Raw genomic sequence first — 27,967 nt, 5'->3', positions numbered from 1 at the left:
GGGGCTGGGGTGGGCTGGGCTGGCCCTTCGCTCCTGGAGAACTGGAGGAACAGGCGATCCACTTCCTCCCTGGGGACAGTTCTTGGTTACCAGGCTCATTTCTTACCCTTGATGAGGCTGTCACTTCCCCGCGTGAAGCTCTCATCTTGTAGGTTCAGCACGAGGTTGTCCGCTGTGAGATACATTCGGTTCTGTGACGTGGCGATCGTCTTGGAAATGTTCTGAGCAGCCCCGATCTTGCGTGGTTCTTGCTCAGTGCCTCTCTGAGCATCTTGGCGGCCTCAGCCTCGTCCTTGGCCTGCACAATCTTCTGCCTCTGTTCCTGTTTGGGCTTTTCCACCAAGAACTGGGCCCGCTGGGCTTCTTGCTGGGCCACTTGCTTGGCTTCCACAGCGGCTGTGGACTCTCAGCTGAAGCTCTGTGATGGCCGCATCGTCCAGGATGAGGCTGAAGTCCTTGGCCCGTTCTGTCAGCCCGCGCCGGATCAGCAGAGACCTGGGCTCTCTGGGTGATGAGCTGTGAGGCATTGAACTTGGTCACCACTTTCTTGAGCACCTCGTTGACGGTGGACGGCAGCACTCGCTCCTCGAAGTCCAGCCCGAGGTGCTGGTGCATGCTGGGGAGCTCCTGGGCATTGGGACGAGACAGCACTCGCAGGGAGATGTTCACCATCTGCGGGTCTTTGGAACCTGTGGGGGAAGAGATTTTTCGGGGCCTGGCCCTAATGCCATAGATTATAGGGTACTGGAACCAGGGGATCCAGAAGTGGAGGCCCTCAGCCAGGATGGTGCCCTGCCGCACACCCCCGATGCGGTTAAAGAAGATGGCCCTGTGTCCGCCTTCTGTTACCAGAAATGCCCGGTGGGTTTTTCCCTCAGCTTAGTATGGAAATAAAAAGCCGGCAATCTGTTGCAGACAGAAAGGTTTATTTGCAAAAGGTGAGCAGGGAAGGTGAGAGGGAAGGGGAAAACACCTCCAGAGAGAAAGCCGGGAGGTGGGGTGACTCTCGAAGGAGGAGGGAGAGAGAGACACCAAAGGTTTGAAAAAGGGTCTCAGGTTCGGGCCTTGGGATTCGGGGGCAACTGCCGCTCCTCACAGTGTGGCGGCTGTGGGGGGTGCCCCTGCCGGGTCGGACCCAATGCTGGGGGCTCACGCCAAAGACACTGCCGCAAGGCAGTGAACGAGTCCTCGGCCTCATCCAGGACCCAAGAGAGCTCATTCCTCAGGGTAAGTGTGCCATGAGGGAACTTGGGAACTGGCTTAAAATTCCTAGCTCCACCCAGCTGCTAATATCTGGCAGCTAGGTGAGTTTGGGAGGGGTTCGGGCCTTGGGATTTGGGGGCAACTGCCGCTCCTCACAGTGTGGCCCCATCTTCATTGTTTTAAGATTGATGTGTTTATTTGATGGAGAAAGGGAGAAAGAGAGAGCAGTCTTCCATCCACTGGTTTATTCCCTAAATGCTCCAGCAGCCACAGCCGGGCCAGGCTGACACCGGAACTCCATTCCCGTCTCCCATGTTGATGGCAGAGGTCTAGGTAGCCAGGCCTTCCCACACATATTATCAGGAAAACAAATCAGAAGTGGAACAGCTGGGATTTGAACAAGCGCTCCTATGTGGGATGTGGGCATAGCAAGTGATGGCTCAACTCTGTACCACAATGCCAGCTGCATCTTAACCATTTTTAAATTTTATTTTTTATTTGAAAGGCAGAGTTAGGCAGATAGAGAGTTCCAACTGCTGCTTCACTTCCCAAATCGCTGCAATGGCCAAAGCTGAGCCAGTCTGAAGCCAGGAACCTCCTCCAGGTCTCCCATCTGGAAGCTTTGGGCCATTCTCTGCTGCTTTCTCAGGTCACAAGCAGAGAACTGGATCAAAAGTGGGACATCTGGGTCACAAACCATCACCCAAATGGGATGCTGGCACCAAAGGTGGAGACATAGCCTGTCACATCACGGTGTCAGTCCCCATACTAGCCATTTGTAAGTAAACGGTCCAATAGTGTTAAGTATATTACATTGTCATTCAGCCACTGTGCAGAATACTCTCCTTTGTGAAACTAGAACTCTGTCTCCATTAAACAGTTCTGCATTCCGTTACCAGAACCTGGCAAACCACCATTCTACTCTGTGTTTATAATTTGACTACTCCAAGCGCCTCATTAACTGGGATCATCAGCATTTGTCTCTCTCTCTAGGCCGCTCCTTTCACTTAACATAATCTCTCACATTCTAGATTTATACACTCCCTGAAGTTCATATGCAGGAAAAAATGTTGTGTGGGGGGTGAGAATGGACTGGACACCTAATGGCACTGACCTGCTGACCCCATCCCCCTTCCGTCACAGGTTCCCACTGAAGGATAGGCTGTGGCTGCAGGCCTGGCTGCAGCGCATGGGCCGTGAGCACTGGGTGCCCCGCTGCCACCAGCACCTGTGCAGCGAGCTTCACTCCCTCCTGTTTCCAGTGGCGCTGGGGTGTGCGCTACCTGCGGCCGGACTTGAGCCATCTCCTGCTGCTCTGCTAGACCACAAACAGGGAATTGGGTGGGAAGTGGAGCAGCCAGGACACAAACCTGTGCCCATATGGGATACCGGCATTTGAAGGTGGAGGATTAAGGATTAGCCAATTGAGCCTGGGCACTGGTCGGAGAGGAGAGGAAGGTGGGGGACCCGGACAGCATGGGCCCTGTTAGGAAGCTGACTTGGGGAGAGGGAGGAAGATGCTGCCGTAGTGCAGGTGGGCAATGATGAAGGATCGATAGGCCAGGGTGAGGGCCTGGGGTTGGGTGGGGGTGTGGCTTCTGGAAATATCTTCGTAATGGAGCTACTTGGGCTGTGTTAAAAGGACAAGGTGAGAAAGCAAAGCCACCCAGCTTGTTCAAGCTGGGGTGATCTGAGGCAGAGCAGCAACAGCTAGGTCTTATGTGCAGCCACGCCAGGACAGGGGAGCCAGAGCCAGGAGTGCCCCCCCCCCCAGGGGGCGGGGAGACACAGGTTCTCAGTGGGTTTGAAAGGTCTGTTAGTAAGTTCGTCCCTGAAGAAGTGCTACAGCCAAGTGGCACGGTGGTTAACTTTCATTTCCGCTTCATCATCGCGTTGCTGGGTACCCTCAGGCAAGTAGCTTAACCTCTCTGGACCTGCTTAAATGCTGAGTGCAAACTGAATGATAATGAGGAGGGTGCAGTGGCGATAGCAGTCCAGACAGAAGCACGGTTCTGAGATGCCCGTTACAAAGGTCGGGCCCGGACCCACGGGTTGGGTCTAGGGTTCCAGAGCTGGCGAGCCAGTGAGCGGGCACCCATCAACAACCCACCCCGAAGTCACTGGCTTTGAGTGGGCCTGGTTTTCAGGGCAGATAGCTGAAGAAAGACCTTGTGCTCGCTTTCACACTCTGCGCCGTGGCTCGCTCTTGCTCTCAGGATCCTCAGTGTCTGGCGCCCTCCCATCGCTGCTCCATCCCTTGATCGACACGGTGCCAGCGGACTCCTAGGCTCTCCCTGGCGTTTGGTGGTGGCAGCACTGCGCATGCGCCGCCGGCGCCCCTCCCTCTCCACCCCCATCCCCCCCATCGGTGTCTGGGCCTCGTCCCCTTCTCTGTCTCCCTCTTCTTCCCCATCACGTCCCCCGACACCCCGTTCCTGCCGCGATCTGCTCCGGCAGATCTCGCTCTGCTCCCTGGCCCCCGAGTCAGAGGTGAGATGGGAAAGGAGGGGAGGCCCGCGCAGAAGGGGAGGGGCGAAGCATCCTGCATCCCGAGATAAACAAACCCGGGGAGGGGGCGGCCGACGCCGACACGAAGGGGCTGGACGCGGGAGAAGAATGGGGTCTGGGCCCCTGGCAGGTGGCAGGCGCTGGGCGCCCAAGCCAGGGCTCTGGGATGGGAAGCAGGGATCCAGGGGCGGATGCGCGGTGGGGGTGGGGGGACGCACTCGGGGGTGCTTGGACCCTAGAGCCTCTGGGCACCCACTCCAGCTGACCTCCAGGCCGCCCCTAAGTCTGCCTCCGCCCCTGCCGAGGGCCACCGAGGACCATGACTAAGACGGATCCAGCCCCAATGGCCCCACCACCCCGAGGGGAGGAGGAGGAAGAAGAGGAAGAGGATGAGCCAGTCCAGGAGGCCCCCAGCCCCACCCAGGAGCGCCGGCAGAAGCCTGTGGTGCACCCCTCTGCACCCGCCCCCCTCCCCAAAGACTACGGTAATCACTCCCCTGACCCGGACCCTCCAATGGTGGAGGGGGTGGCCTCTGTCAGTAGTGGTGATAGTGGTGGGAATTCTAGGGAGGTTGAAGGTGGTCCTGAGGAGCTTGGCTGCAGAACTCCCTGGGACCTCCTCCCCGCCCCCATTAATCAGTTCATTCATCCAAGGGAGAAATGGAATTGAATTAAACTGAATCCTTAATTCATGACACATCACTCATTTAGTCATTCAACAAACATACATTGAAAGTCGCTGTGGACCTGGCCCTGGGTTAGGAGCAAAGAAGGTGGGAACAAACAGGCCTTAAAGCCAGTCACACAGTGTAAGAATGGTAAGAATGCAATATAAATGCAGGACTTGAGAACTGTAGTGCTTCCCAGGCACAGGATGTTGCAAGAGCCTTTTCCTTTTCTTTTTTTTTAAACCCAAGATTTATTTATTTATTTATTTATTTTAAAGATTTATTCATTTTATTACAAAGTCAGATATACAGAGAGGAGGAGAGACAGAGAGGAAGATCCTCCGTCCGATGGTTCACTCCCCAAGTGAGCCGCAACGGGCCGATACGCGCTGATCCGAAGCCAGGAACCTGGAACCTCTTTCGGGTCTCCCACGCGGGGGCAGGGTCCCAATGCATTGGGCCGTCCTCGACTGCCCTCCCAGGCCACAAGCAGGGAGCTGGATGGGAAGTGGAGCTGCCGGGATTAGAACCAGTGCCCATATGGGATCCCGGGGCTTTCAAGGCGAGGATTTTAGCCGCTAGGCCACGCCGCCGGGCCCAAACCCAAGATTTATTTATTTGAAAGGCAGAATGAGAGAGAAGGAGGGAGAGAAAGAGAGGGAGAAATTTTCTATCTGTCTATTTGCTCCCCAAATGGCTGCAAAGGCCTGGAGTCTGCAGCTCCATCCAGGTCTCCTTTCTCAGGCACATTAGCAGAGAGCGGGATTGAAAGTGGAGTAGCAGGGATTTGAGCCAGTAATCTTTTTGATGTAACAGTCCTTTAAAGCCGTTTCCAGACACCATTTCTGAAACTGGTGTTGTGGCGCAGTGGGTTAAGTGGCTGCCTCAGAGTCATGGCCGTTGCACTTCCAATCCATCTCCCTGCACCTGGGAAGGCAGCACATGACTGACCAAGTACTTGGGCCTCTGCCACACATGCGGGAGACCCGGATGAAGTTAATTCCAGGCTCCTGGCTACAGTCATTGTGGTCATTTTGAGAGTGAACCAGCAGCTGAAAAATCTATCGCTTGCTATAACTTCTGCTTTTCTTTCAAATGAATACAATAAATCTTTGAGTGTGGAGGAAGAAGACTGGTTGTCCTAAGGGGAATGGTCAAGGAAAGTGGCTTCCAGAGGGGTTGACCACAGGAAGAAGGGCCCTGAGGCTGCGGGGTGTGGAGATGGGAGCCTTCTCTCTGAGTTGGTGGAAGCATTTGGTTATTTACAAAGCAGCCGAGACTAGAACGGGTGCCCATATGTGATACCAATGGCAGGTGAAGGACTGGCCTGTTGAGCTACTGCATGGGTCCCTGATTTGTGGTTTTAACAGCTCCCTGTGTTAAACAGCTACGGGGGAGACAGGAATTGAGTACAGCCAGAGATGGCTTCAGAAGGGGGTTCTAGGAGACACTGGTTGGGAATCCCCAACAGCTGTGAGGTTTGGAAACTAGCAAACAGGTTCAGAAAGTTGGCATCTCCAGGGAAGATGCCATCTGTGGCTAGGGCAACCCATCCACAGTGGATCCAAGAGACTGACTACATGTTCACTTCAATGGAACAGAAAAATGAGACAATTATCTGGCTGTGCAGGGCAGGGAGGGGCTTCATGCAGGGGACTGGGAAGGTCCTCTTTGCAGTTCTGCCAGCAGGTGGCTGTGAGGTCCGTGGGTCAGGGCAGATTGGAGAGTCTGCTGGCAGAGCTGGGAGGGCTTGGTTCCTATAACATGAAATGATGTGGCGATGTGGCATAGGACAGGGAGAAGGCTGGGGGCAGACTCTGAAACTGTCAGCTAGGATTGACAGAGCATCAGCTGCATGTGAGCTTCTGGACCTGACATGGCAGCACAGGTGACAGGAAGGGAGAGAAAATGCAGGGAAGACCAGGGGATGGGAGGAGGGAGAGATGAGAGAGGGAAAGGAGTAAACATGTTAGGTTACACAAAGGTATTGCTGAGGTCAAATCAAGTTAGAGAGGGAGATGGAGGAGGGCAGGGATGCCGGTGGAGACAGGATGGTCTGGGGAGGCGTCCTGGAGGAGGTGACATTTGCACAGAGCCATGTGTATACCTGAGGGAAGCCCGTCTCGGCTGGGAAAAGCAGCCAGTCCCCAAACCCGAGACAACAGCTGACCTGGAAGGACAAAAGGACCACTGTAACTCCAGGGAACAGAGTAATGAGGCGGACAGACTGTGTAGGACCTCGTGGCTGTGTGGTCTGCACTGAGCAAGACAGGAGCCCAGGGTGGGGGAGGGTCCTGAGCCATGACTGAGGCTGTTAAAGGTGCCCACAAGCCCATTTCTGGATTTCTGGATTTCTGGTCCCCTTCTATGTGGTACTTTCCCTGGGCCGTGTAGCATCTGGTCATTGGCTTAGTCTCTCGACCTGCACTGGGTCCTTGCCACCTACCAGGTCCAGTGGTGGGTGGTAACGTTGCCATGGAGAGCAAAGCTCCTAGTAGGGAGGAGGTGGGGTGTCTCTGTGCCTCCTTGGCCAGTCACAGGTTGGATCCTTGCACTCCTGGATGTATTGTGTGTGAGCTGTGCAGTATTTGAAATGTGGGAGAGTTTTTTTTTTAAGCCAGAACTTGTGGGTTTTTCACCTATATCAGGGCAACCGTGGGCTGGAGCACCAGCAGCCTTCGTTGGTGTGCAGATTCGAAGGGTGCTCCTGCTGGCCTTAGAGAAAGTGCCTATGGGTTGAATGGGAGCTTGGAGGTGCTTAAGGGTCTGTTAAAGAGGGTGCCAGCTTGTCCTGACCTCAGACTTCTTGCCATCCCAGCCTTCACGTTCTTCGACCCCAATGACCCTGCGTGCCAGGAGATTCTGTTTGACCCCCAGACCACTATCCCGGAGCTGTTCGCCATCGTGCGCCAGTGGGTACCCCAGGTCCAGCACAAGATAGACGTCATTGGCAATGAGGTAGGAAAGCTGGGAAGCCGGGCAGCAAGGGGCTGTCATCCCTCCTACCTTTCGGTAACCCTCCCCGGTGCTCTGCAATGCCCAGATTCTACGTCGTGGCTGCCATGTAAACGATCGGGATGGACTCACCGACATGACACTGCTCCATTATGCTTGCAAGGCTGGGGCTCACGGAGTCGGTGAGACGCCCAAACCCAGGCCCCCACACCCAACATCGTCATAACAAGGCAGTGCTCAGGCCCTGAGGTGCGCTGGGCCTGCGCCCTGCGGAGACGGGTCTGGGCTGAGCCGCGGCTCTCCTCTCACGCAGGGGATCCCGCTGCTGCTGTGCGTCTCTCGCAGCAGCTGCTGGCCCTGGGCGCAGACGTGACGCTGCGCAGCCGCTGGACCAACATGAACGCGCTTCACTATGCCGCCTATTTTGACGTGCCGGACCTGGTGCGCGTGCTGCTGAAGGGTGCAAGGCCTCGAGGTGAGGAGGAGGCGAAGGAGGTGCCTGGCTGGGGGGATTTGGTGGGGTGATAGTCAACTGAGAAAGGAATCCTGGAAAGATGGGAGGAACGCGGCCAGGCCGTAGGGAGCCAGGGCCTGGATCAGAGAGGGCCAGGACCCAATAAGGCATCACGGGCGATGGAGCTGGGTGGGAGGGCGTTGGCTTCTGCTCCCAGCAAGCTGAGAGGAACCTGAAGAAATTAAAGAGGGTCAGGGACCCACACCCACTTGGAACTCTCCTCTCCCTCTGCTTCCTAGTGGTGAACTCCACGTGCAGTGACTTCAACCATGGCTCCGCCCTGCACATCGCTGCCTCCAACCTGTGCCTGGGCGCTGCCAAGTGTCTGCTGGAGCATGGCGCCAACCCTGCACTGAGGGTATTGCCAGCCCCCCACAGGGCTTCCCACCTCTCCCGGAGGGGGACCCCATTTCCCTCCCATAGGTCTGGGTGGAGTAGTCTCTCCAGAAAGTACAAACCCACCCAAACCTTCAACAAGTGGAATGACAGCTGACATTCAGGCAGTGTTTTACAAGGGGGAAATTGAGGCAGAGAGCAGTTGGTCCCTGGTTACTCAGCCAGGGTTATCTTTTTCTCCAATCCTGCCTAACTCAGTGGCTGTGTGTAGACAGGATTTAAAGATCATTGAGAGAGTAGTTAGGCCCTCTGTGAACCAGTAGATTACGCCCCTCACTAATCTCTGTGGTCCCTTAACTCATCCATTAGCAGATTCCATCCCAATAGCAATGACTCTGCATTCAGCAAGGGACATGGCCAGGGTTTCTGGGATCCTGTCTCTCCTCTTCCCCCACTGGAACCTGGCCCTGTACAACAGACCCCATTCCCACTGCCCACCCCCACCCTCATCCCAAGGCTCCACTGCAGCCTGGGCCTAGGCTCCTTGAGGACATACCTCCAACACTTGGGGTGGTCCTCATTTCCTGTTGGCTCTACCCCAGCTCCACCTTCAATTCCCTGACATACATCCTCAGCCCAGAGTCTATGGGGTGCAGTTCCCTGGAGATGTAGTAAGCATCTCAATGTCCTGTCATATTCCTGTATTGGCCCCAACTGCTTCACCCAGACTCAGGCCTGACCTAGACAGAGGTGTGGCCTGTGCTGCTGACTCTCTACCTCCTTTTCCCGGTATCCTCCAGAATCGAAAGGGACAGGTGCCAGCGGAAGTGGTCCCAGATCCTATGGACATGTCTCTGGACAAGGCAGAAGCTGCACTGGTGGCCAAGGAGCTCCGGACGCTGCTGGAGGAGGCTGTGCCGCTCTCTTGCGCCCTCCCCAAGGTCACACTCCCCAACTATGACAACGTTCCAGGCAATCTCATGCTCAGTGCCCTCGGCCTGCGCCTGGGAGACCGTGTGCTGCTGGATGGCCAGAAGGTCAGGGTCTTGGGCGTGTGTGTGTGTGTACGCATGCACAGGGGGCAGGGAGTGAGACCCAGATTCCTCCTCCCTCCAGAGTATATAAAGACTTATTTATTTTTTATTGGAAAGGTAGATTAAGAAAAGAGAGATAGAAAGATCTCCCATCTGCTGGTTTACTCCCCAACTTGTTGCAATGGCTGGAGCTGAGGCAATCCAAAACCAGAAACCAGGAGTTTCTTCTAGGTCTCCCACACAGATGCAGGGTTCCAAGGACTTGGGCCACCCTCCACTGTTTTCTCAAGCCATAAGCAGGGAGCTGAATGGGAAGAGGAGCAGCCGGGACACAAACTGGTGCCTTATCTGGGATGCTGGCTCAAAGAGTCAGAGGATTAATCAGTTGAGCCATCATACTGGCTCCTCACCAGGACTTTAGTTCAATGCCTCCTTTGTGCCTCACCTTGTACTGTATGGGGCCTGATGGTGACGACCTGAAGCAGCTGCAGCTGTGACGGAGAAGCCTGGGATGAAGTGGGAGGTTCAGAGCAGAGCTGCAGGGCATCTGGAGGAAGGGAGATCTTATTTCTTATCACCTAAGTCACAATCTGAGAGTCAAGTGTGGGCCAGCCCCCCAAATCGGGGGCTTTTCCTGCGTAATGTGATCTAATCCGATCCACAGGGGACTGACCCTTTTTCAGTTTCCAACCCAAAAGCCATAGGAGACTCTGAGAGGTGGAAAACCCTTTGTGTGCAGACATGTAATGCAGAGCAGCCTTCAGGGACTTGCTCAGGTCAGTCTCAGCTTTGCCACTTGCCAGCTGCGGGGCCTGAGGCCGGTGACGCCACCTGTCTGGATGTGGTTGCTTCCTCGGGTGGGGGGGAAGTTGTGTGAGGCTTAAGGGAAATGCATACGTGCCTGCTGAGTGCTGGAGAGCCAGCTACTGTGATTGAAAGCATGGATTTGTAAGCTCACTGTAAATGGTCACACGTGCTGACTCTTCACTGCACAGGACAGCTCTATTACAATGCTATGAAGTTCCCATTTTGCAGATGTGGAAACTGAGGCAAAGAGAGATGCAGCCACAGAGCCAGTAAGACTGTGATGTCTGAGTTGAGATCCGAGTCCCTCTCCCTTTCCACTCCATAGCTGCCTTTGTGCCAGGATCCACCATAGCCTGTGGAGACCCCCATCCCAAGCCATACCTCTCTTGTCTTCCCCTAGACGGGCACGTTGCGCTTCTGTGGGACCACAGAGTTCGCCAGTGGCCAGTGGGTGGGCGTGGAGCTGGACGAACCTGAGGGCAAGAATGACGGCAGCGTTGGGGGTGTCCGGTACTTCATCTGCCCTCCCAAGCAGGGTCAGTTCCACCTGGGGCCCAAGAAGACTGGTGTGTGTACGTGTGTGTACGTGTGTGTGTGTGTGTGTGTGTGTGGTGTGTTGGGGAGGGGGAAGTTTACTCAGATGTTGCTGCCTGGGAAGTGGGGGTTGGAGCTTGAGGGCAGGGGCTTGGGCAACTTCAAGCTCCAGCTCTGTGCCCCTAGGCCTCTTCGCCTCTGTGTCCAAGATCTCCAAAGCCGTGGATGCACCCCCTTCATCTGTCACCTCCACACCGCGGACTCCTCGGATGGACTTTTCTCGTGTCACTGGCAAAGGTCGAAGGGAGCACAAAGGTCAGAGTGCACGGTGTTGGACGGGTGGGAGAGCTGGTGCTGAGGACGCTCTGGCTCTGTGCGTGTCTCAGTTTCTGTGAGTGCATGTCTTCCCATGCCCAGACTCAAAGACAAGCTGTGAACTCCTGGCTTCTGTGACCCAGTTTCTCTTTTAACTACATATTGGCCCCCCTCAGTTCTTGGAAGGACCCATGGCTTCCTCTCAAGGCCCTAAGGTTGCCTCTAGCTTTAGGGGAGAATCTGTAGAGTTCCTTTCTTGTCTTTATTTATTTAAAGATTTTATTTGAATGGTGGAGAAAACTCTTACATTCACCGTTTCACTCCCAGATGCCTGCAACAGCCAGAGCTCAGCCAGGCTGAAGCCAGGAATTAAGTACTCCATCCTGGTCTCTCACATAGGTAGTAGGAACTGAAGTTTTTGAGCCATCACCTGCTTCCCCCAGGCGCATTAGCAGGAAGCTGGGCTAGGAGCAGAGGCAGGAAGTGATCCCAAACACTCTGATATGGCGTGTGGGTATCCTAAGAAATGGCTGAACCCATTACACCACACTACCCCGACCTTTTTTTTTTTTTTTTTAAGATTAATGTATTTGTTTATATGGCATGGCAATGTGACAATGGGACAATCACAGAATGGAGTTCCTGGCTTTTGTGACTTGGTTTACCTTATATTCAACTCTCTGCCTCTGCTTTTCTATTTGAAAGTCTGAGAAACAGAATTCTCTGCTGGTTCACTGACCAGCTGCCTGCAGTGGCTGGGACTGGGTTACATTGAAGCCAGGAGCTGGAAACTCAGTCTAGATCTCCTGCACAGGTGGCAGGACCCCATCACCGCTGCTTTCAGGGCTCCCCACAGGTGGGAAGCCAGAGTCAGGAGCCAGAGCTGGGCTCAGATCTGGATCCAGGCATTCCCCTATGAGACACGTTCATCTCACTGGCCTCTTAACTGCTAGGCCAAACTCCTGCTGCCCACTTCGTTGGAATCATTTCTGGGTTCCTGACTTCTCAGTTCTCTTTCCTTTGACCCACACAGCCTCAGCTTTTTCCACTCGTTCTTTCTCATGATGCTTCACACTGTAGTCTTAGGTTTGAAAGAGGATTTTGGGGTTCTCCAGGTTCTATGACTCGGTTTCCCCTGGCTCACTGCTATTTTCCTGTCTGGTCCCAGGGATTCAGTTTCCCTTACAGTCCAGCCCTCTCTCCCCATTCTGAGGAATATTCTAGAGTTGCTTGGGATCTCCCAGGTGGGCCTCTTGGGTCTCACTTCCTTTACCCTCTTCCCTACAGGCAAGAAGAAGTCCCCATCATCCCCGTCACTGGGTAGCTTGCAGCAGCGTGAGGGAGCCAAGGCTGAGGTGGGAGACCAAGTCCTTGTCGCAGGCCAGAAGCAGGGGATTGTGCGCTTCTATGGGAAAACAGACTTTGCTCCAGGTGAGGACGGGGACTGTGGGCTCATGGTGGCAGGAGAGGCCTTTTCATGATGACGCCCTCCTGCTGCAGGTTACTGGTATGGCATTGAGCTGGACCAACCCACTGGCAAGCATGATGGCTCTGTCTTTGGTGTCCGATACTTTACCTGCCCCCCGAAGCATGGGGTCTTTGCACCAGCATCCCGCATCCAGAGGTCAGTCCAAATGCCAAACCCCAGACCAAGGGGTCACCCAGAGCCCTGACATCCTTCCATGCGCCCCCTCCTCCCCCCACCCAGATGGTCTCCTCCTCTTGGACAAGCAGGACAATGTGAAGATCACATTCACCCTAGTGCTTTCTTCATGGGTCCCCTGGGGCTTGGCTCCCAATCAGATCTTGGCCTCTTGCGGCTCTAGCTTCTCTCACTCCATGTCTCCTCAGGATTGGTGGTGGATCTACTGACACCCCTGGGGACAGTGTTGGAGCCAAAAAAGTGCATCAAGTGACAAGTGCGTTGGGAGCTGGGATTGGGGGAATAGTGTGGGGATGGGGATAGGAGGACGGGTCATGCGTTTTCAGGTGTATACTTGGGATTCAGGGTCCAGGAAAATGAGACAGGGGCCCTAAGAGGATAGTGGTCATAAGGAATGGGGATGTTAATAACAAGGCCCTGCACAGGCACTGGGGACAGAGGGCTAGATGGGTAATGGGGACATGGGTGGGTATTGTGGGACATGATGGATATTATGGACAAGAGGTCCAGGTGGATATTGGGAATGTGAGAGCCAACTGGGTACTGGGAACATGAACAGACATGAGTGACAAGGAGTCTGAGGACAGATCCTGCCTTACTCTGCAGTGACGCAGCCCAAACGCACCTTCACGACAGTCCGGACCCCAAAGGACATTGCATCAGAGAATTCCATCTCCAGGTGCGTGGCCGACACCTCCCCGACTCCCCTGTTCCTGTGGGATGTGTAGGGGGAAGTACTAGGGGTCTGGAATCAGGAATACCTGTGACTAGTATACACATCCAAGAAACTCTGCAGGGTGTGGGACTCCACACCGAGTCCTAGTGATGAGAACTTGTAGGGGGCAGATGGAGGAAGCATGTTATCCTCTGCTCCACACAAGCCTCAGAAAGCAGCACAGAGAGGGAGAGGGTGGAACCCAGAAAACCCAAGGCCCCAACCGGGGGAGTACAGGGGGTATGGTCCCAGAGATTCCTGCCCCACACTCCATCACTGACAATGTGGTACTCCTGTTTTCCAGGTTGCTCTTCTGCTGCTGGTTTCCCTGGGTGCTGAGGGCGGAGATGCAATCCTAGAGGCCCCAGACACTCTGACAGAGTCCCCCCCTTTAGCATCTCCTGACACAGGAACCCCCAAAGTTCCCTGAGATAGAGACTCCCCAGTAATACATCCAGAATAGAAACCCCCATTAGCCAGCCCTCAATCACTGAGGCCCCATGATTAACAGACTCCCCTGTAAAGCCCCCAGTACAGACCCCATGCCACCCAGATGGAGATTCCCTGAGTAGCACCTTCAGGCTAGTCCCTCCCCGTACCCCTCCCTTGGCGCATACCCTCCCTTCCCCCAAGGAACAGATTTCCACATCCCACATGATGGCGACCCTCTCCATACAATGTTCCACAATCCTTGAATCACCCATGACTGGATCGGAATCGCTCATTAACAAAGCCCCCACCCCCCGCCCAAGTCCCCTGGAACTAAACATAGCTCACACCTCCAGAGTAACCCAACTTCATGTCACTATACCCTATTACATCAAGCCCCTTGATACTTGACCTGTGGTCACCCTAAACCCCTTATAAATCGCCCAATCAGAGACTCCCTCCATTAATAAAGACCTGTGTGCTTACCCCCTCAAGAAGAGACCCACCTTAACTAGCCCACGGTCACCCCCAGTTTACAGACACCAAAACAGTTCTGGAAGTGCTAATCCCAGGACTCCCAAGTCTTCCTGCCCTCTGCACCCGCAAGAAAGCCCCAGTGCCTTGTATGAAGCCCACCCCCACATGGCCCACAGCCCCCGTGCTGGCCAGGATCCCCCAAAATTCTCTATTTTTTAAGGAATTATTTCCCCTTTTGGGGACCCTAAAATTTGAAGGTTCCATTCTGGGACTCTGGGGGAATTCCAAACCTCAGAGTCCACATGTCCCCAAACTCCTCTGTGCCCTTGAGCCCCACAGCCCTGAATGCCCAAGACCCCCAAATAACAGCATCCCCAAATCCCTAGGGAATCCCAAATTTACAAAATGCAGCTCCCAAGTCCCCCAGGAAAATGCAATCACAAGGTCCTTGTGCCTGGCAGTGGAGATATACATGCCAGGCTCCAGGACGCTTCAACCCCTGTCACAGCAAAGGAGACCCCAAACAGGAATTTCCATCCCTGGAAATCGGAGGACTTTGATGCCAAGTCCACGGACCTCAAGACACCCACATTCCAAGAGCCCCAGTCCCAAGGGGACTCCTACATCCTAAAGCCCCCCACCTGTTAACACATTGGAGGACCCTAATATCCTAAGGGGAATCCCATTTCTGGAAGCCCCATTTCAATCTGCATTCTGGTCACAGGTCCAAGACCCCAAGTCTGAGTCACTGGCCTTACAGGATCTCCCAGAGCACCTGGGCCGGACCAACAACCTGAGGACCACCCTGAAGGTCCAAGGGGTCCAGGGTGGGCCTGCGGCCCTGACCACCAAGGACAGCTCACAACTGCCCCTTCACTGCATGTCCCCAAACTCAGCATGACCCCTGTCTTCTTCAATAAAAACGTTTCTATGGCCTCTCGGTGTCCCTGGGTCATTGAGGGTTACGGCCCTGCCTCTGTACTCCTTGCTGGGAGCAAACGGGCACAGGAGAGCTGGGCCTGCCTGGGCCAAGTCCTTCTTCCAGCCTCTGGTGCGTCTTTCCTGTGGCTACCACGGCCCAACCCACCTGGCCGCGTTTCTGGAGTTCTGAGTGGCCGCCGCGCGAGGAAGACAGTTCCCCCAGCTTATCCTAATGACTGGGAGGGAGGCCGGAGGCGCAGCCTATCCCAGAGCGATGGTGAAGGGGCGGACCAATACTGAAAGAGCGCACGGATTGGGTGGTGGGCGGGGCCTTAAGGTCTCCGAGAATTCCCATTGGTCCGAGCACACTCGCGTCAGAAATGTGGGTCGGAAGTGGTTGAGGAGGGATGGGGGGCTGTTGAAATTGGAAATTGGAGGGGACACTGGTGGACGGTCAGTTTGGGGAGCTACCAGAGGCAGAGATAATTATACCGAGTGGGGGGTGGGTGGGTCCAGGGAAGCTGAGTGAGGAGTCCTCAGCCGGGAGATTGGGAATTCAAGAAGGGAAGGTTTGAGAGTAATCAGGCTCGGGGCTAAATGCCCAAGGGGGATGGAGTGAAGGGGCACTCGGGAAAGGAAAATCTGAGCGGATTCAGCGTTGTGTGTGTGTGTGTGTTGGGGGGGGGGGGTCTGAAAGGACCTGGCTGCTAGAGGAAAGGTCGTTGGGACCTCCGAGTGATGTTGGCCGAGCTCATGATGGCAGGATTAAGGTGGGTGTTTCAGGGTGCTCCTGGGGTCTGGGGTGCAGCCCTGGGAACGGCCTGTGGAGCTTCTTTGTGTGGCATCTGAGGATGTTGTCTGTGAGGGGCTTGAGTGGGCAGGTGTGCAGGTCGATGTGCCCTGGGCCGAGGGCGTTTGGAGGCGAGTTCTGAGTATTCCTTGTGTAGAGCCTTGTGTTGTGTGGCTTCCGGGAGCCTGGGGACTCCGTCTTAGAGACAAGTGAGTTGCTCAAGAGCGCTGAGGTTCATAATGGGGCAGAAGGCTGGCTGGATCCTGACCCAAGGGTGGGAGGGAGACGTAGTAACCTCAATGTGTCCTCCCCTCCTCACAGGATTGGGTGCAAGAGGTGACAGTCCATGGAGGAGCCGGATGCTAGCGTGCCAGCCCTAGAACCATTCCGAGTGGAGCAGGTTGTCGGAACTGGGAATGGCGAGGGTGAAGGTGGGGACTGGATGGTGGCTTCTAGGTTCCTGGTTTGAGACTGCCCCCTATCTCAGTCCTTTAACCTCCCCACCCTCAGCCCTCGATGGACATTGGTCTCTTGCCTTTAGATCTTGGCCTATCTGAGAGCCTTAGGAGCCTCTCTTCAGAGGAGGAGCTTGCTCCATGATGCTGGGGTCTCTGGTAGGTCGAAGGGCCAAACCTTAAAAGGTATCTCTCCATCCTAGGCACCGCCTACAATCTACTATGTCCCTGACTTCATCTCCAAGGACGAAGAGGAATATTTGTTGCGACAGGTGACTTTAATGTCCTTCTGGTCTGTCCCCACACACCACCTCTTCCCATACCTCTGCCAACCCTGCAGCCCCACACAGTATGAGAACCCTACTGCCCCAGGGTTGCAGTGAGGACTTTGGCAGAAAGGAGAGTGATACACAGTACCCCTCTTCCCACCCTCCCTGTTCCTTTCTCAAGATTTCCTAGTACCCGTCCACTGTCTAATAGATGTTGAATAGGAGTTTTGGTGAAAACCAGACTGCTTCTTTGAAAGGCAGTGGCTGTCGCCTGGTGTGCAGTGTTGACTTCAAACTCCCTGTAGTGAGATATCCCATCCTGTTTCAGGCTCCAAAATGAGGATGTCCTGGAGATTGGAGTCCTGGAGTAGAAGTAGCCCAGGGCAACATTCATGTTCCCTGTGCTGAGACAGTTCAGTCCTTGGTAGAATCAAGGATGTTACAGACTAACTCCCCCTTGTGCTGTGATAGGTCAGCACTGGCCCAGAGTCTGAGGAATAAGGTTACCAAACAAAGACCATCTATGCTTAGCTAGCCCGGTCATACTTTATTCTTAAGACCAGCATGGCTAATCTTCCATGTGTAAGCACTGGGATCCCTTTTGGGCACCAGTTCATGTCCCAGCCAATCCACTTCCTGTGCAGCTCCCTGCTTGTGACCTGGGAAAGCAGTCAAGAATGGCCCAAAGCCTTGGGACCCTGCACCTGTGTGGGAGAGCCAGGAGAAGTTCCTGGCTCCTGGCTTCAGATCAGCTCAGCTCTGGCTGTTAATGGCCATTTGGGTAGTGAACCAGAAGATGGAAAAAATTTCCCTCTGTCTGTCTTCTGTAAATCTGCCTTTCCAATAAAAGTAAAAATAAATTAATTAATATTAAAAAAAAAAAAGATTGGGGGAAGGAATGATCTTCCATCCACTGGTTCACTCCCTAAATGGCTGCAATGGCTGGAGTCAAGCTGATCTGAAGCCAGGAGCCAGGAGCCTCTTCTGGGTCCCAAGGTTTTGGGCCATCCTCGACTGTTTTCCGAGGCCATAAACAGGGAGCTGGATGGGAAGTAGGGCAGTCAAGACATGAACTGGCACCCATTGAGATGCTGGCACTTGTAGGAGGAGGATTCGCCAACTGAATCATCATGCCAGACCCTTCTCCCTCCCACCACCACCACCCTTTTTTTTTTTTTAATAATATTTATTTATTTGGAAGGCAGAGTTACAGAGAGAAAGAGTAAGCTAGAGATTTTCCAGGAGTTTCTTCTGGGTTTCCCACGTGGGTACAAGGGCCCAAGTATTTGGCCCATCTTCTGCTACTTTCCTATTAGCAGGGGTCTGAATTGGAGATAGAGTAGCTAGGACTTGAACCAGCATTTCAGGAGGCAGCCCAACCTACTGCAACACAGTGCTGGCCCCAGAACATGTACTCTTGTGCTGGGATATGAAGTAGCCCATCCCATGTCTTTAGCTTCTGGATATTGAAAAACTCATGTATTTTAAAAAACTTGGGCTGAAATAGCCAAGGCTATGTGCATGACTGGTGAAGGGTGAGGAGATTATCAACTGAAGTGTTGGCTTCTTGGACTGAGATGGCCTAGTCTAGACTCTCGGGATCTTGCCAATGAAAGATCTTTAAAGTCCTTCCTTTGCTGTGTAGAGGGAGTCCGCTTACCTCACTTCCTCCCCCTGGACAATAGGAACAAGGAAGTTCCCAAACTCCGACTGTTTTCGTATAACCCAGGAATTGGGCAGTGAGCGTGCAGGCTGTGTCCTGGGCTGAGACAGCCTGGCCACAAGCCGTAAGGAGATGAAGGTAATACAGGGGTGCAGCCCTGGTCCATTTCCTTCATCCCAGTAGATGCAGGTGGGCCAAGGCCTCCCCAGGAATGATGAGAAATAAAGTCCTGGGAATGAGCCCACAGACACCAAGAAGGCCCATTTCTACCCGCAGGTAAAGGACTCTGCATTGGTCCGGGTGGGAGACTCCTGGGAGGGATGGTCCTGGAACAGAGTGACTCCTTCTCTCACCCCCTAGGTTTTCAATGCCCCCAAGCCAAAGTGGACCCAGCTGTCTGGGAGGAAGCTACAGAACTGGGGTAAGTGTCCCTGGCTGGGGGCATGGCCAACTCTGGGTTGGGGGTGGGGTGCTAGAAGAGCCGGCTCTGGTCCTGTTATCTTGAGGCATTGGGGGTGGGGGTGTCATGTCCGGTGTCCATGGCATTCCAAGGGCCAAGAGGGTCCTGAAGGCTCAGTAGGAGTCCTCCAGAGATGAAGAATTTCCTGTGGAGTTGGGAGAGAAGTCAGGAAATCTCAGAAGAGTCTGGTGGTGATCTGCAAAGGGTCAGGGGTCCTTCAAGGGGTTATGGTGCTGCTAGCCACTGTGGGGACCCTTCCTGAGGGCTCCAGGTGCCAGGTTCTCTCAGGACCCCATTGCACTCCCTAGGTGGGCTCCCCCACCCCCGGGGGATGGTCCCTGAGCGGCTGCCCCCATGGCTCCAGCGCTACGTGGATAAGGTGTCAGACCTCAGCCTTTTTGGGGGTCTCCCGGCGAACCATGTCCTCGTGAACCAGTATCTGCCTGGGGAGGGCATTATGGTAACCACATGCCCTCCTCCTGCCCACTACAGCGATGGCCTCCTCCCACCCCCTGATCTCTGAGCTGTCTTGGAGCAGGGCACCCTGTTGATTCACCCTCATGTTCATCCAGCAGCCATTCCCTAGCCACACGTTCACTACCCTCCCCCCCGCCCCCCCAGAAGGTGAGGGGTGGGAACACCAGCTCTGCTCAACCCTGGTTCCCACTCCCCAGCCCCACGAGGATGGACCACTATACTACCCGACCGTCAGCACCATCAGTCTGGGCTCCCACACCGTGCTGGAATTCTATGAGCCACGGCACCCGGAGGATGATGCCCCTACAGAACAGGTGGGCTTTGAGAGACTGCCCCAAGCATTCAGGGGTGCTGTGGACCCCCTACAGCCTCCTGGCGACCCAGTCCTACCTGCTCCTGACACCCTCTGCCCTAAGCCATTATCCCTCTGCTATTTCATGGGGTAGACACCCTTCTGCTTGCAGGGTGCCCACATCCCTGCTTGCTGGACAGATGCTTCTGACACCCTGTATATCCAGGGTGTTCCAGCTGACACTCGTGTCCTTCTGCATCCCTGGGGTCATTCACTCATGGGGGCTCCACGCTTCTCCCAAATGTCCTCACTGCTCACTGCACCCAACACACAGTCCTGCCATCTTGCTACTCTGCACAGTCACAGTACAGGACACCTCCAGATTCTCCTTGGTCCCCGATACATCGTGACTCTCTGCTCAGAGGACCACTCTCTCCCCCCCACCCCCGCTCTGCTATCCCAGCAGCACCTTCTCTGCTCTCTGCATGATGATGCCTTTCTGACACTCCCACGATCACAAAAGCTCCTGGAAACCCTGCCGTGGCTGCCCCCTGGGGCTTCCTCTTTGGCCCTCCATGCTCCTGGACACTGTGACCCCAATTCCACTCTACCAGTGTCCTCTGCCATCCCAGTGCCCACCTCTGCACCCACTTGTTCTATCCTCTGCTGTGTTGCATGCCCATTTCTAAGTGTTGGCTATGTTCTTCCCCTGGGTTGCCTGAGGACTGCTGGTCCCCCATACCAGCCTGTACCCTCTGGAAGACCCCAGCAACTGATCCTTGAACACACCTGCTGACCCTTTGGTGCCCTCAGCAGCAGCCTAGTTGCTGTCCCCTCCCAAGGGACTGCCTTCTGCCCTCTCTGGATTCTCATCCCTGAGCTATCAAAATTTACCCCACCCTTACCCCAGGAAATATCTTTGTTCCTCAGCCTCGCTAACCTTGTCTCCTGTCCCCTGAAGCCCACTGACCTCTCCCTTGTGCCCCGACCACTAACCCCCAGTCTTCCCTGCAGCCCCGGCCCCTACCCAGGCCCATTGCTTCACTGCTGTTGGAACCACGCAGCCTGCTGGTGCTCCGTGGCAGCGCTTACACACGTCTCCTCCACGGCATTGCGGCCACCCGCGTGGATGTGCTTGAGGCCACCTCTCTGCCATGCAATGCTGCTGCCTGCCCATCAGCATTGCCTGGAGCCCGCCTGGACCGTAGCACCCGTGTCTCATTGACCATCCGTCGTGTACCCCGCGTGCTGCGTACCAGCCTCCTGCTCAGCAAGTGACTGTCACACTCCAGGACCTACTGGGATTCATGGGTTATGTTCCCTGTGGTCTGGCTGTACCCCTGGAACCTTGGAAGTCTGGGACAGAGGTGGATCCCTGCTGGGTGATTTTTCCATTGACTTTTGGGGGAGCCACAGAAGATTTCATTCCCAATAAACCAAGCATACCTTTCCTTGGTGTTAGATTGTATTGGGGGCAGCTGTATCCGGGAACTTGAGTGAATGGTGTAGACCCTTGAGGTCAGGCAAGTAGATCAGTGAGTGGGGCAGAGCCTATGGCTTGTGAGGGACCAGGTGGGTGGGGGATTGTATCTGGAACCTCTCAGAAGGGGGTGGCATGAGTTGGGAAGGCACAGCCACTGGTGTCTCTAGGAAGGAAGGAGTTAAGTGACTGTGCTGTCACCTGAACCCAGCATCAAATTACTTTGAGTCCAGGTTCCCCATGGAAGGGGTGGAGCCAGGCCTGCCCTTGGGCTTCCTGGGGCCCTTCCTGCCCAGGTGTGTCCAGCTGAGGAGGCGGTCTGGGTAACACCCTGGCCAGGGAAAAGGATCTGAAACAGTGGCCTCATGGACTCTCGGTCCCTAGACCCCCAAGCTATGGCACTGTCCCCACCTCTGGGCCTCAGACACCCCTCAGAGCTCCTCACCCACCCATGTGGAGAACGGGACAGCGCTGGAAGCACTGGCTACCCTGCGTCAGGAGTGGAGACCATCAGGTTGGGGTTGGTTTCTTTGAACTTGGTCCCAAGAGGGTGGGGGCAATTGCAGGGGCTGTTTAGGGGTAGGAGGTACCATGGCTGTGATCACCTGAAGACAGGGGGAGTGGAGCTGGGGCTGGGGTGAAGTTGGGGTGGAAAATGAGGCACCAGAGCTCACTCAGGGGCCTGCCAATGCCTCCCAATTCCCAGGTCAGAGGAGGCCCTGAAACTGGGCCAGGACTCCTTGGATGCTCCTGAGCTCACCCAGGCTGAGCAGAGCGGCGCTGAGCCCACTGCTAGCCCTACAAGCTCTTTCATGCCCTCTTCCCGTGAGGATTCAGCCGGAAATAAACACCATGAGGTGAGCAGAGATAGCCGTGACTCCTGGGACCAGCCCCCATCTCCTCTTGGTCCTCCATAGTCTGGCCTCCATTCTGTGGGTGAAGCAATGATTCTGGGAAGGTGATTAGGCACCTGTGGGGGAAAGAGATGCCCTGGAAACTGTTTCTCCCAGTCCTGATAGAAGTGCTGCAATGATATTACTGACTGGGAGAGAAGCATTTCATAACTGGTTCTATGGCAAGCCCATTCCTCCTGGGGATACCCAGCTGCCTCACCTCTTCTCTGTCAAGGCCCCAGGCCCCTCATCACCATGTTTCTGAGAGCCCTGGAAACCTGGAGATCTTGAACTAGATGTTTCCAGGCCCAGATCCACTGGGAAGGCCTCCAAGTAGGAAGGATTCTGCTGCAAAAAGCAACAAGAAGGCAAGGGCCTGCAGGAGGGGGATACCATGCGAATAAGGAAAATGTATTTGCTGGCTGCTGGCCTGACTGGGGCCCCATTGTTTCCTAGTACCCCATATCTGCCCTGGAGGTATTGGAAGCTGAGCAGGACAGCCTGTACCTTTGCCTGCTGGGGCTGGGCCTCCGGCTGCAGGACCTAGAGCGAGGCCTGAGACCCTGGACACTGGCCCAGAGCATGACCGTCCGGCTGCAGGTGGGTAGTGGGAAGTTGGGGAAGGTACGCATGGCCTCAGGAGAGGGTGGCTGCTCCTGCCACTCACTTGAGTGGGAAGTGAGTTTCTTACATGTTCCAGATCTCAGGATAGGAAATAGGGAAGGTGGTAGATTCAGGTTCTGGGTCTTTGATGTTCCTGGTATGTGTAGGGGGTTGATGTCCATGAATGTATCCTCAGGCACTACAGGCAGACCTGCATGGAGCAGCCGAACGTGTGGATGCACTGCTGGCATTTGGTGAGGGGCTGGCACAGCGGAGTGAACCCAGGGCCTGGGCATCCCTTGAGCACATTCTGAAGGCCCTTGGAGCCCACCGAGACACTATCTTCCGACGGCTCTGGCAGCTGCAGGCTCAGCTGGTCAGCTACAGCCTGGTATGGCCCAGCCTTGTGGTTTCTAGCCCTAACCCCAATCTCCCAATTCCTATGACCTCTGTTCTCTGACCCAGGTGTTCGAGGAGGCCAACATGCTAGACCAGGACTTGGAGGCCCAGGGGGACTCAGATGGGCCAGGAACTACTGGGGTCTGGGGACCCTGGACATCCAGTAGCCTCCTCACTCCTGCAGAGTTGGAGTGGGACCCGGCGGGGGACGTTGGGGGCCTGGGGCCCTTACGACAAAAGAAGGCTTGGACTCCAGGGGCACCCTGTGAGCTGTGTGGCCACCAAGGCCCACAGGGCAGGGGACAAGGCTTTGAGGTAAGAACAATCCCTGGGTCTAGCAGGAAAGGCCCGTGCCTGCAATGTGGGTATCTCATACGGGTGCCAGTTCAAGTCCTGGCTGTTTCACTTCCAATCCAGATCACTGCTCATGCACCTGGGAATATAAGTTCCATGGAGGCCAGGAGTTTATCTATTTTGACATCCCCACTGTGTTCACTGTTCCTAGAAGGGTGCCTGGCATGTAACAGACACTCATTAAATATTTGTTGACTGAATAAATAAATGATGTCTCTTCTCTTTGGCTCTGCCCAAGTGATCTTTCCCAAGTGATCTCTGTTCTCCCAGAATCTCACCTTTTTGATAGCCCCCCGCCATGGTCCTTCTCCAACCAGGATTTCTGTTGTGGTTGGTTCCCCCAAGAACCATTTACTCCTCTCTCTTCCTATAGGACATGTTCATGTCGGGTCTCGGCCACCGGAAGCACTTAGCAGGTCACCGAAGACGTCCCTTGCTTCGGAAGCCTCAGGTGAGCTGGCTCTCTGCCAGGTGCAGCATTTGGGAATCCTGGTGACAAGTGACAGAAATCCAATCCGCTTTAGAAAAGTGCAGGCCGGCTCTCTGCTGCCAGCAGAGCAACTGCCCCGTCACGCTGTTTGGCCCAAAATGGCTGCCCTAGTTGCTACACACTGACTTTCCTCTGGCAGCAGCCCAAGTTCTGCAGCTGACTCCCAGCTGCCTGGCTTGGGCCCACAGCCACACCTGAACCAGCCTGAATGCTCTAATTGGCCAGGTCATGGATGTTGGAGAGGGGGGTAAGTCTGAGTTCCCCAGATGAGTCACTGTTAACAGGAAAGGAGGGATTTGGTGGGATGGGGGACAGGCCCGAACACAATTCTGCTATACTTAGAGATCTAGGGTTCTGGGGTACCAGGAAAAAGAGGAAGAAAAAGAAGAAACCCGTGGATCTGTAGTAAGGGCAAGCCCATACCAAGTGTCGTTTCCTTTCACTCTGCTGTTGGCTCTGTGTACCCTCAGGACAAGAAGAGGCAAGCCGCTCCCAGTCTCCAGGGTGTCATGCTAGAAGTGGATTCTGGGTGAGGTCCTTGGAAGATGGGTCCCCAGGTTCATAGTGGTAGCTCACCCATATAGTTAACACCACCTTTCCTTCCCTAGGGTCCCCACTCCTACATCCAGGCGGCCTCTGCTTTTCCTCCTCATTTTTCTCGTTCTCTTCCTTCTCCTGCTGGGGGCCACCTTGTTCCTGCCCATGTCCGGAGGCCCCTGCTGCTCTCACACCCGACTGGCCAGGACACCCTACCTGGTGCTCAGCTATGTCAATGGTCCCCCTCCAATCTGAGTACATGTTCTAGACATGTGTAATAAATGGTCGCTGCCAGAGGAATGTGGAGATGTGGGGACTTGAGTACCCAACATTTAGCACTACCCCCCCAACCCCAGTACTGAATTGACCTATCTTGAGTTAGGTTCCCCTAAATTCTGACACAAGATTTGGGGGGTGGTGCTGGGAACAATAGCAGGGGAAGAGAGAAGTGAGCCATGGAAGGAGTAACACCAGTACTGGGTACCTGGGATGCCATCCCACTGGGACCCACTGGGAAACTGTGTGGAACACCCCAAAAGTTGTTACTTGAAGAAACTGTGGCACTGATGGGTCACGTCCATCTCTCATTGTTGCGGACACCCCATCTGTACCCCCACCTGTCCTGGCTGTGAAGGTCCCCTGACCCTCAGGCAAATCAGCACACGTTTGTCTCAGCAAGCTGGAGGCCATATAGGAAGGGTACAGGTATCATGGGTGACCTGCCCCAGCCCCTGACTCGTGTCCACACAGGATCTGTGTCTGAACATTCTCCAAGTGGGCAGGATGGTTCCTGGGCATGGGGGTTGGCATCATCATCTGCTGCCACAACTCTGCATTTAATTCTCAGTGTCATCTTAACAGTCCCCCAGGGAAGCAGTATTACCATACCTCCTTAACTGATCAGATCAGGGTGTCAAGGCACAAAGTTAAACCACTGTATACAACAGAATCAGTAAGGATCCCAACCTAAGAACATTTGGTTCTAGAGCCCACTCTTAAAAACTGCACTGGCACGCCTCCTCCCTCAGGTCAGGCATGCTGCTACTGCACCCCTTCTACCCAGCAAACCCCATTCACCTGCTACACCTGGGTGCCTGTCTCCTCTCCTCCTGCCCCAGTGGGAAGCGCCCATCCAGGGGCTTGTCAGAGCTCAAGATCTGGAAGCCAGGAACTATGTTTGGAGACACAACAGGAAGCTGAGTGAGTAGGAAGCCATGAGATACTTTTAGGACTCTCCATGGTTCTCTGCTGCCCACCCTCCCTTTAGTCCAAGGTTCCCTCCCCAAGGGTCACCCTCGAGGCATCCAACTTCAAGATTCACCTGCTTCCACTTGCTTAGCTGATACAGACACAAATACAGCTCAGGGTTGCAAAATGTAGTAGCCCAGGGAAATGTCCAGGGTGGGTCCCTCTATAAACCTGGGGAGGGGCACTCCCAAGGTCTATGGGTTCATCTCCCCTCCTCACTCTGCCCCACAGCCCTGCTGACCAAAGTCCCAACTTGCAGCTGAGGCTGGGCTCCTCAGCCAGGTTTGAAGGTGGAAGTTTCCAGCTTTTATGAAACACTCCAAAGGGTTGGCGATTCTCACTAACGCGCCTCAGGGCTGACCAGCCAGGTCTCCTTAGCACACTTTTCCTCTCCTACCTTACTACACTCCCTTGGGGAGTCACCTGGGTGCCTTTACGGGTGAAGCCAGGAGAGGTCTCCTCCAGAGGTCTGCCAGTAGATACGCAGAGTCACGTGAGCCAACCAGATGGGGAGCACAGAGCTCCTTGCATCCAGCCACGGCCAGAGGGGCAATTCCTGGTGCCGGGGAGGGGGGTGGTGGTGGTGAGGGAGCATTCCAAAAATTGTCAACTGGGGCCAGTGCGATGGCCCAACGAGCCAATCCTCCACCTCCAAGCACCAGGATTCCATATGGGTACCTGTTTGTGTCCTGGCTGCTCTACTTCCCATCCAGCTCCCAGCTCATAGCCCAGGAAAGCAGCAGAGGCTGGCCCAAATCTTTGGCCCCCTGCACCTGTGTGGGAGACCCAGAGTAGGCTCCTGGCTTTGGATTGGCTCAGCTCCAGCATTTACAGCCATTTGGGGAATAAACTAACAGATGGAAGCTATTTTTCTGTCTCTCCTCTCTGTAAATCTGCCTTTCCAATAAAAAAATCTTTTTTTAAAAAAACCCTTTAATTTATTGTTTTTCCATTATTTTCCTAAAGTCTGATTTTTAAAAAAGATTTATTTTTATTATTTTTATTGCAAAGTCAGATATACAGAGAGGAGGAGAGGCAGAGAGGAAGATCTTCCGTCCGAGGATTCACTCCCCAAGTGACCGCAACGGCCGGGTGCTGTGCCGACCTGAAACCAGGAGCCCAGATCCTCTTCCGGGTCTCCCACGCGGGTGCAGGGTCCCAAAGCTTTGGGCCGTCCTCGACTGCTTTCCCAGGCCACAAGCAGGGAGCTGGATGGGAAGTGGAGCTGCCGGGATTAGAACCGGCTCCCATATGGGATCCTGGTGCGTTCAAGCTGAGGACTTCAGCTGCTAGGCCACGGTGCTGGGCCCCAAGAAACAAATCTTAAAAAAAAAAATCCTTAACTATACACACTCTGAGACCATCAACAGGAAAGTATGCACCCCCAATTTTATTCCCTTCATTCAAACAGTGGAGTAAGCAGAGGCTGGGGGGCTGCCCCTCAGGGTCATCAAGTAGGGATTATTGAAGGGTCTTCAGTTGATCAATTTGGGTGGCAGGACTTCCAGGCCCTTCCGCTCGAGTGTCACAATCCAGTGAGACACGGTTTTTCCACGGGTGGGGGTTGGAGCTGCCAGCTTCTCACCACTCGTCAGGGCATCTTTCCAAGTCAGCAAAAAGTTTCTTCCACACCGGACGCCACAGTCCCCCTTGTCGTGCCGGGGGTGGGGACGTTCCCAGGGGCAGTGCATGTCAGTCTGTCTTCGACCCTGGGCGGTGGGCGGGCGCTTGCTAGACCTCCGCTGAGCACCCTGCAGCCCCAGGAGGGTTCTCCAGCTTTCCTATGTCGGCAGTGGCTTCCCCGGCCCCTACGTGGTCCCCTGGGCTCTTGCGCCCGTCACTGTCCCACAGGCCGGGTCTCCCGCGCCTCCGCGCCGTCCCCGTCGCCACGCCCCGTACTGCCGGGTTCTTCCGTCAGGCCCCGCGGGCGCACGAAGGCCCCCATGGCCTTGGCGTGGCCCGAGCGCAGCAGCTGCAGCTGGCGCTGCCCGCGCCGGTACAGGTACTCGATGCGCAGGACGTCGGAGCGCGGCAAGCCGGCGTGCAGCCGGAACTCGGCACGCACCCGCGCCTCGGCGCCCGGTTTCCCGCGTCCGGCGCGCAGCAGCTCGCGGTACAGGCTCAGAATCTGCCTCTGGAGCCTGCTGGGCCGGCTCATGGCAGCCGCGCCGCCGCCTCACGCGCAGAGGCCGCGGTTCAAAACAACCGGCGCTTCCGCCCCGCAAGGCCCAGGACCCGCCTCTCGCCGCTGGTGCCGGTGCGCCCGATTGGCTGTTGTGGCGGCTACGTCACGGCGGGCGTAGCGTGCGGGGGCGGAGCTGGCGGGTCGCGGGATCGCCCTACGAGGGGGTGCGTCCTTGAGGGGACAGTGGTGTTGGGGACCCTGGCTTCTGCGTATCATGGAGGAGAAGGAGGATGGGTACTGCGCCTCTTAGGTCTCGAGTCGAAGCGAAGAAAGGGAAAGGCCCCGGAAGAAAG

General features: G+C 55.2%; 4 protein-coding genes and 1 pseudogene across 8 annotated transcripts; 3 read left to right on the top strand and 2 right to left on the bottom strand.

Moving 5' to 3' along the window:
• Positions 1-5: 5 nt before the first annotated feature.
• On the bottom strand, positions 6-2,330 carry LOC101517192 (prohibitin-2-like; annotated as a pseudogene).
• Positions 2,331-3,721: 1,391 nt separating this feature from the next.
• CLIP3 (CAP-Gly domain containing linker protein 3) lies at positions 3,722-15,094 on the top strand. Of its 2 annotated transcripts, none has more exons than XM_058674759.1 (13): positions 3,722-4,196; positions 7,198-7,337; positions 7,423-7,516; positions 7,648-7,809; positions 8,088-8,206; positions 8,985-9,221; positions 10,426-10,561; positions 10,746-10,874; positions 12,162-12,305; positions 12,375-12,498; positions 12,726-12,793; positions 13,144-13,216; positions 14,883-15,094. In XM_058674759.1, the coding sequence occupies exons 1-13, from the start codon at positions 4,031-4,033 to the stop codon at positions 14,953-14,955; spliced, it is 1,665 nt and encodes a 554-aa protein (XP_058530742.1). In that variant the 5' UTR covers positions 3,722-4,030; the 3' UTR covers positions 14,956-15,094. The 2 variants fall into 2 exon arrangements, with proteins under 2 accessions (XP_058530742.1, XP_058530743.1); XM_058674760.1 differs by lacking the exon at positions 14,883-15,094 and adding an exon at positions 13,557-14,039 and having other exon boundaries at positions 3,726-4,196.
• Positions 15,095-15,466: 372 nt separating this feature from the next.
• Positions 15,467-20,936, top strand: ALKBH6 (alkB homolog 6). Of its 4 annotated transcripts, none has more exons than XM_058674545.1 (8): positions 15,467-15,532; positions 16,027-16,078; positions 16,191-16,269; positions 16,528-16,596; positions 18,617-18,677; positions 19,025-19,176; positions 19,391-19,507; positions 20,500-20,936. In XM_058674545.1, exons 3-8 carry the CDS (start codon positions 16,216-16,218, stop codon positions 20,761-20,763), a joined length of 717 nt encoding a protein of 238 aa, XP_058530528.1. In that variant the 5' UTR covers positions 15,467-15,532; positions 16,027-16,078; positions 16,191-16,215; the 3' UTR covers positions 20,764-20,936. The 4 variants fall into 4 exon arrangements, with proteins under 4 accessions (XP_058530528.1, XP_004595092.2, XP_058530529.1 ...); XM_058674546.1 differs by lacking the exon at positions 15,467-15,532 and adding an exon at positions 15,671-15,849; XM_004595035.4 differs by lacking the exon at positions 16,027-16,078 and having other exon boundaries at positions 15,496-15,532.
• Positions 19,390-24,541, top strand: SYNE4 (spectrin repeat containing nuclear envelope family member 4). Its single transcript, XM_058674544.1, has 9 exons — positions 19,390-19,507; positions 21,350-21,479; positions 21,672-21,822; positions 22,315-22,458; positions 22,658-22,852; positions 22,927-23,175; positions 23,588-23,665; positions 24,175-24,233; positions 24,313-24,541. The coding sequence occupies exons 2-9, from the start codon at positions 21,361-21,363 to the stop codon at positions 24,494-24,496; spliced, it is 1,179 nt and encodes a 392-aa protein (XP_058530527.1). The 5' UTR covers positions 19,390-19,507; positions 21,350-21,360; the 3' UTR covers positions 24,497-24,541.
• A 2,313-nt stretch (positions 24,542-26,854) lies between these two features.
• Positions 26,855-27,720, bottom strand: SDHAF1 (succinate dehydrogenase complex assembly factor 1). Its single transcript, XM_004595150.2, has one exon. The coding sequence runs from the start codon at positions 27,645-27,647 to the stop codon at positions 27,327-27,329; it is 321 nt and encodes a 106-aa protein (XP_004595207.2). The 5' UTR covers positions 27,648-27,720; the 3' UTR covers positions 26,855-27,326.
• Positions 27,721-27,967: the final 247 nt, after the last annotated feature.

The sequence above is a fragment of the Ochotona princeps genome, chromosome 16 (assembly GCF_030435755.1).
Source record: "Ochotona princeps isolate mOchPri1 chromosome 16, mOchPri1.hap1, whole genome shotgun sequence".
Classification (NCBI taxonomy): Eukaryota; Metazoa; Chordata; class Mammalia; order Lagomorpha; family Ochotonidae; genus Ochotona; species Ochotona princeps.
Note: the sequence above shows the minus strand (reverse complement) of the source record. Positions and strands in the feature narration are given on the sequence as shown.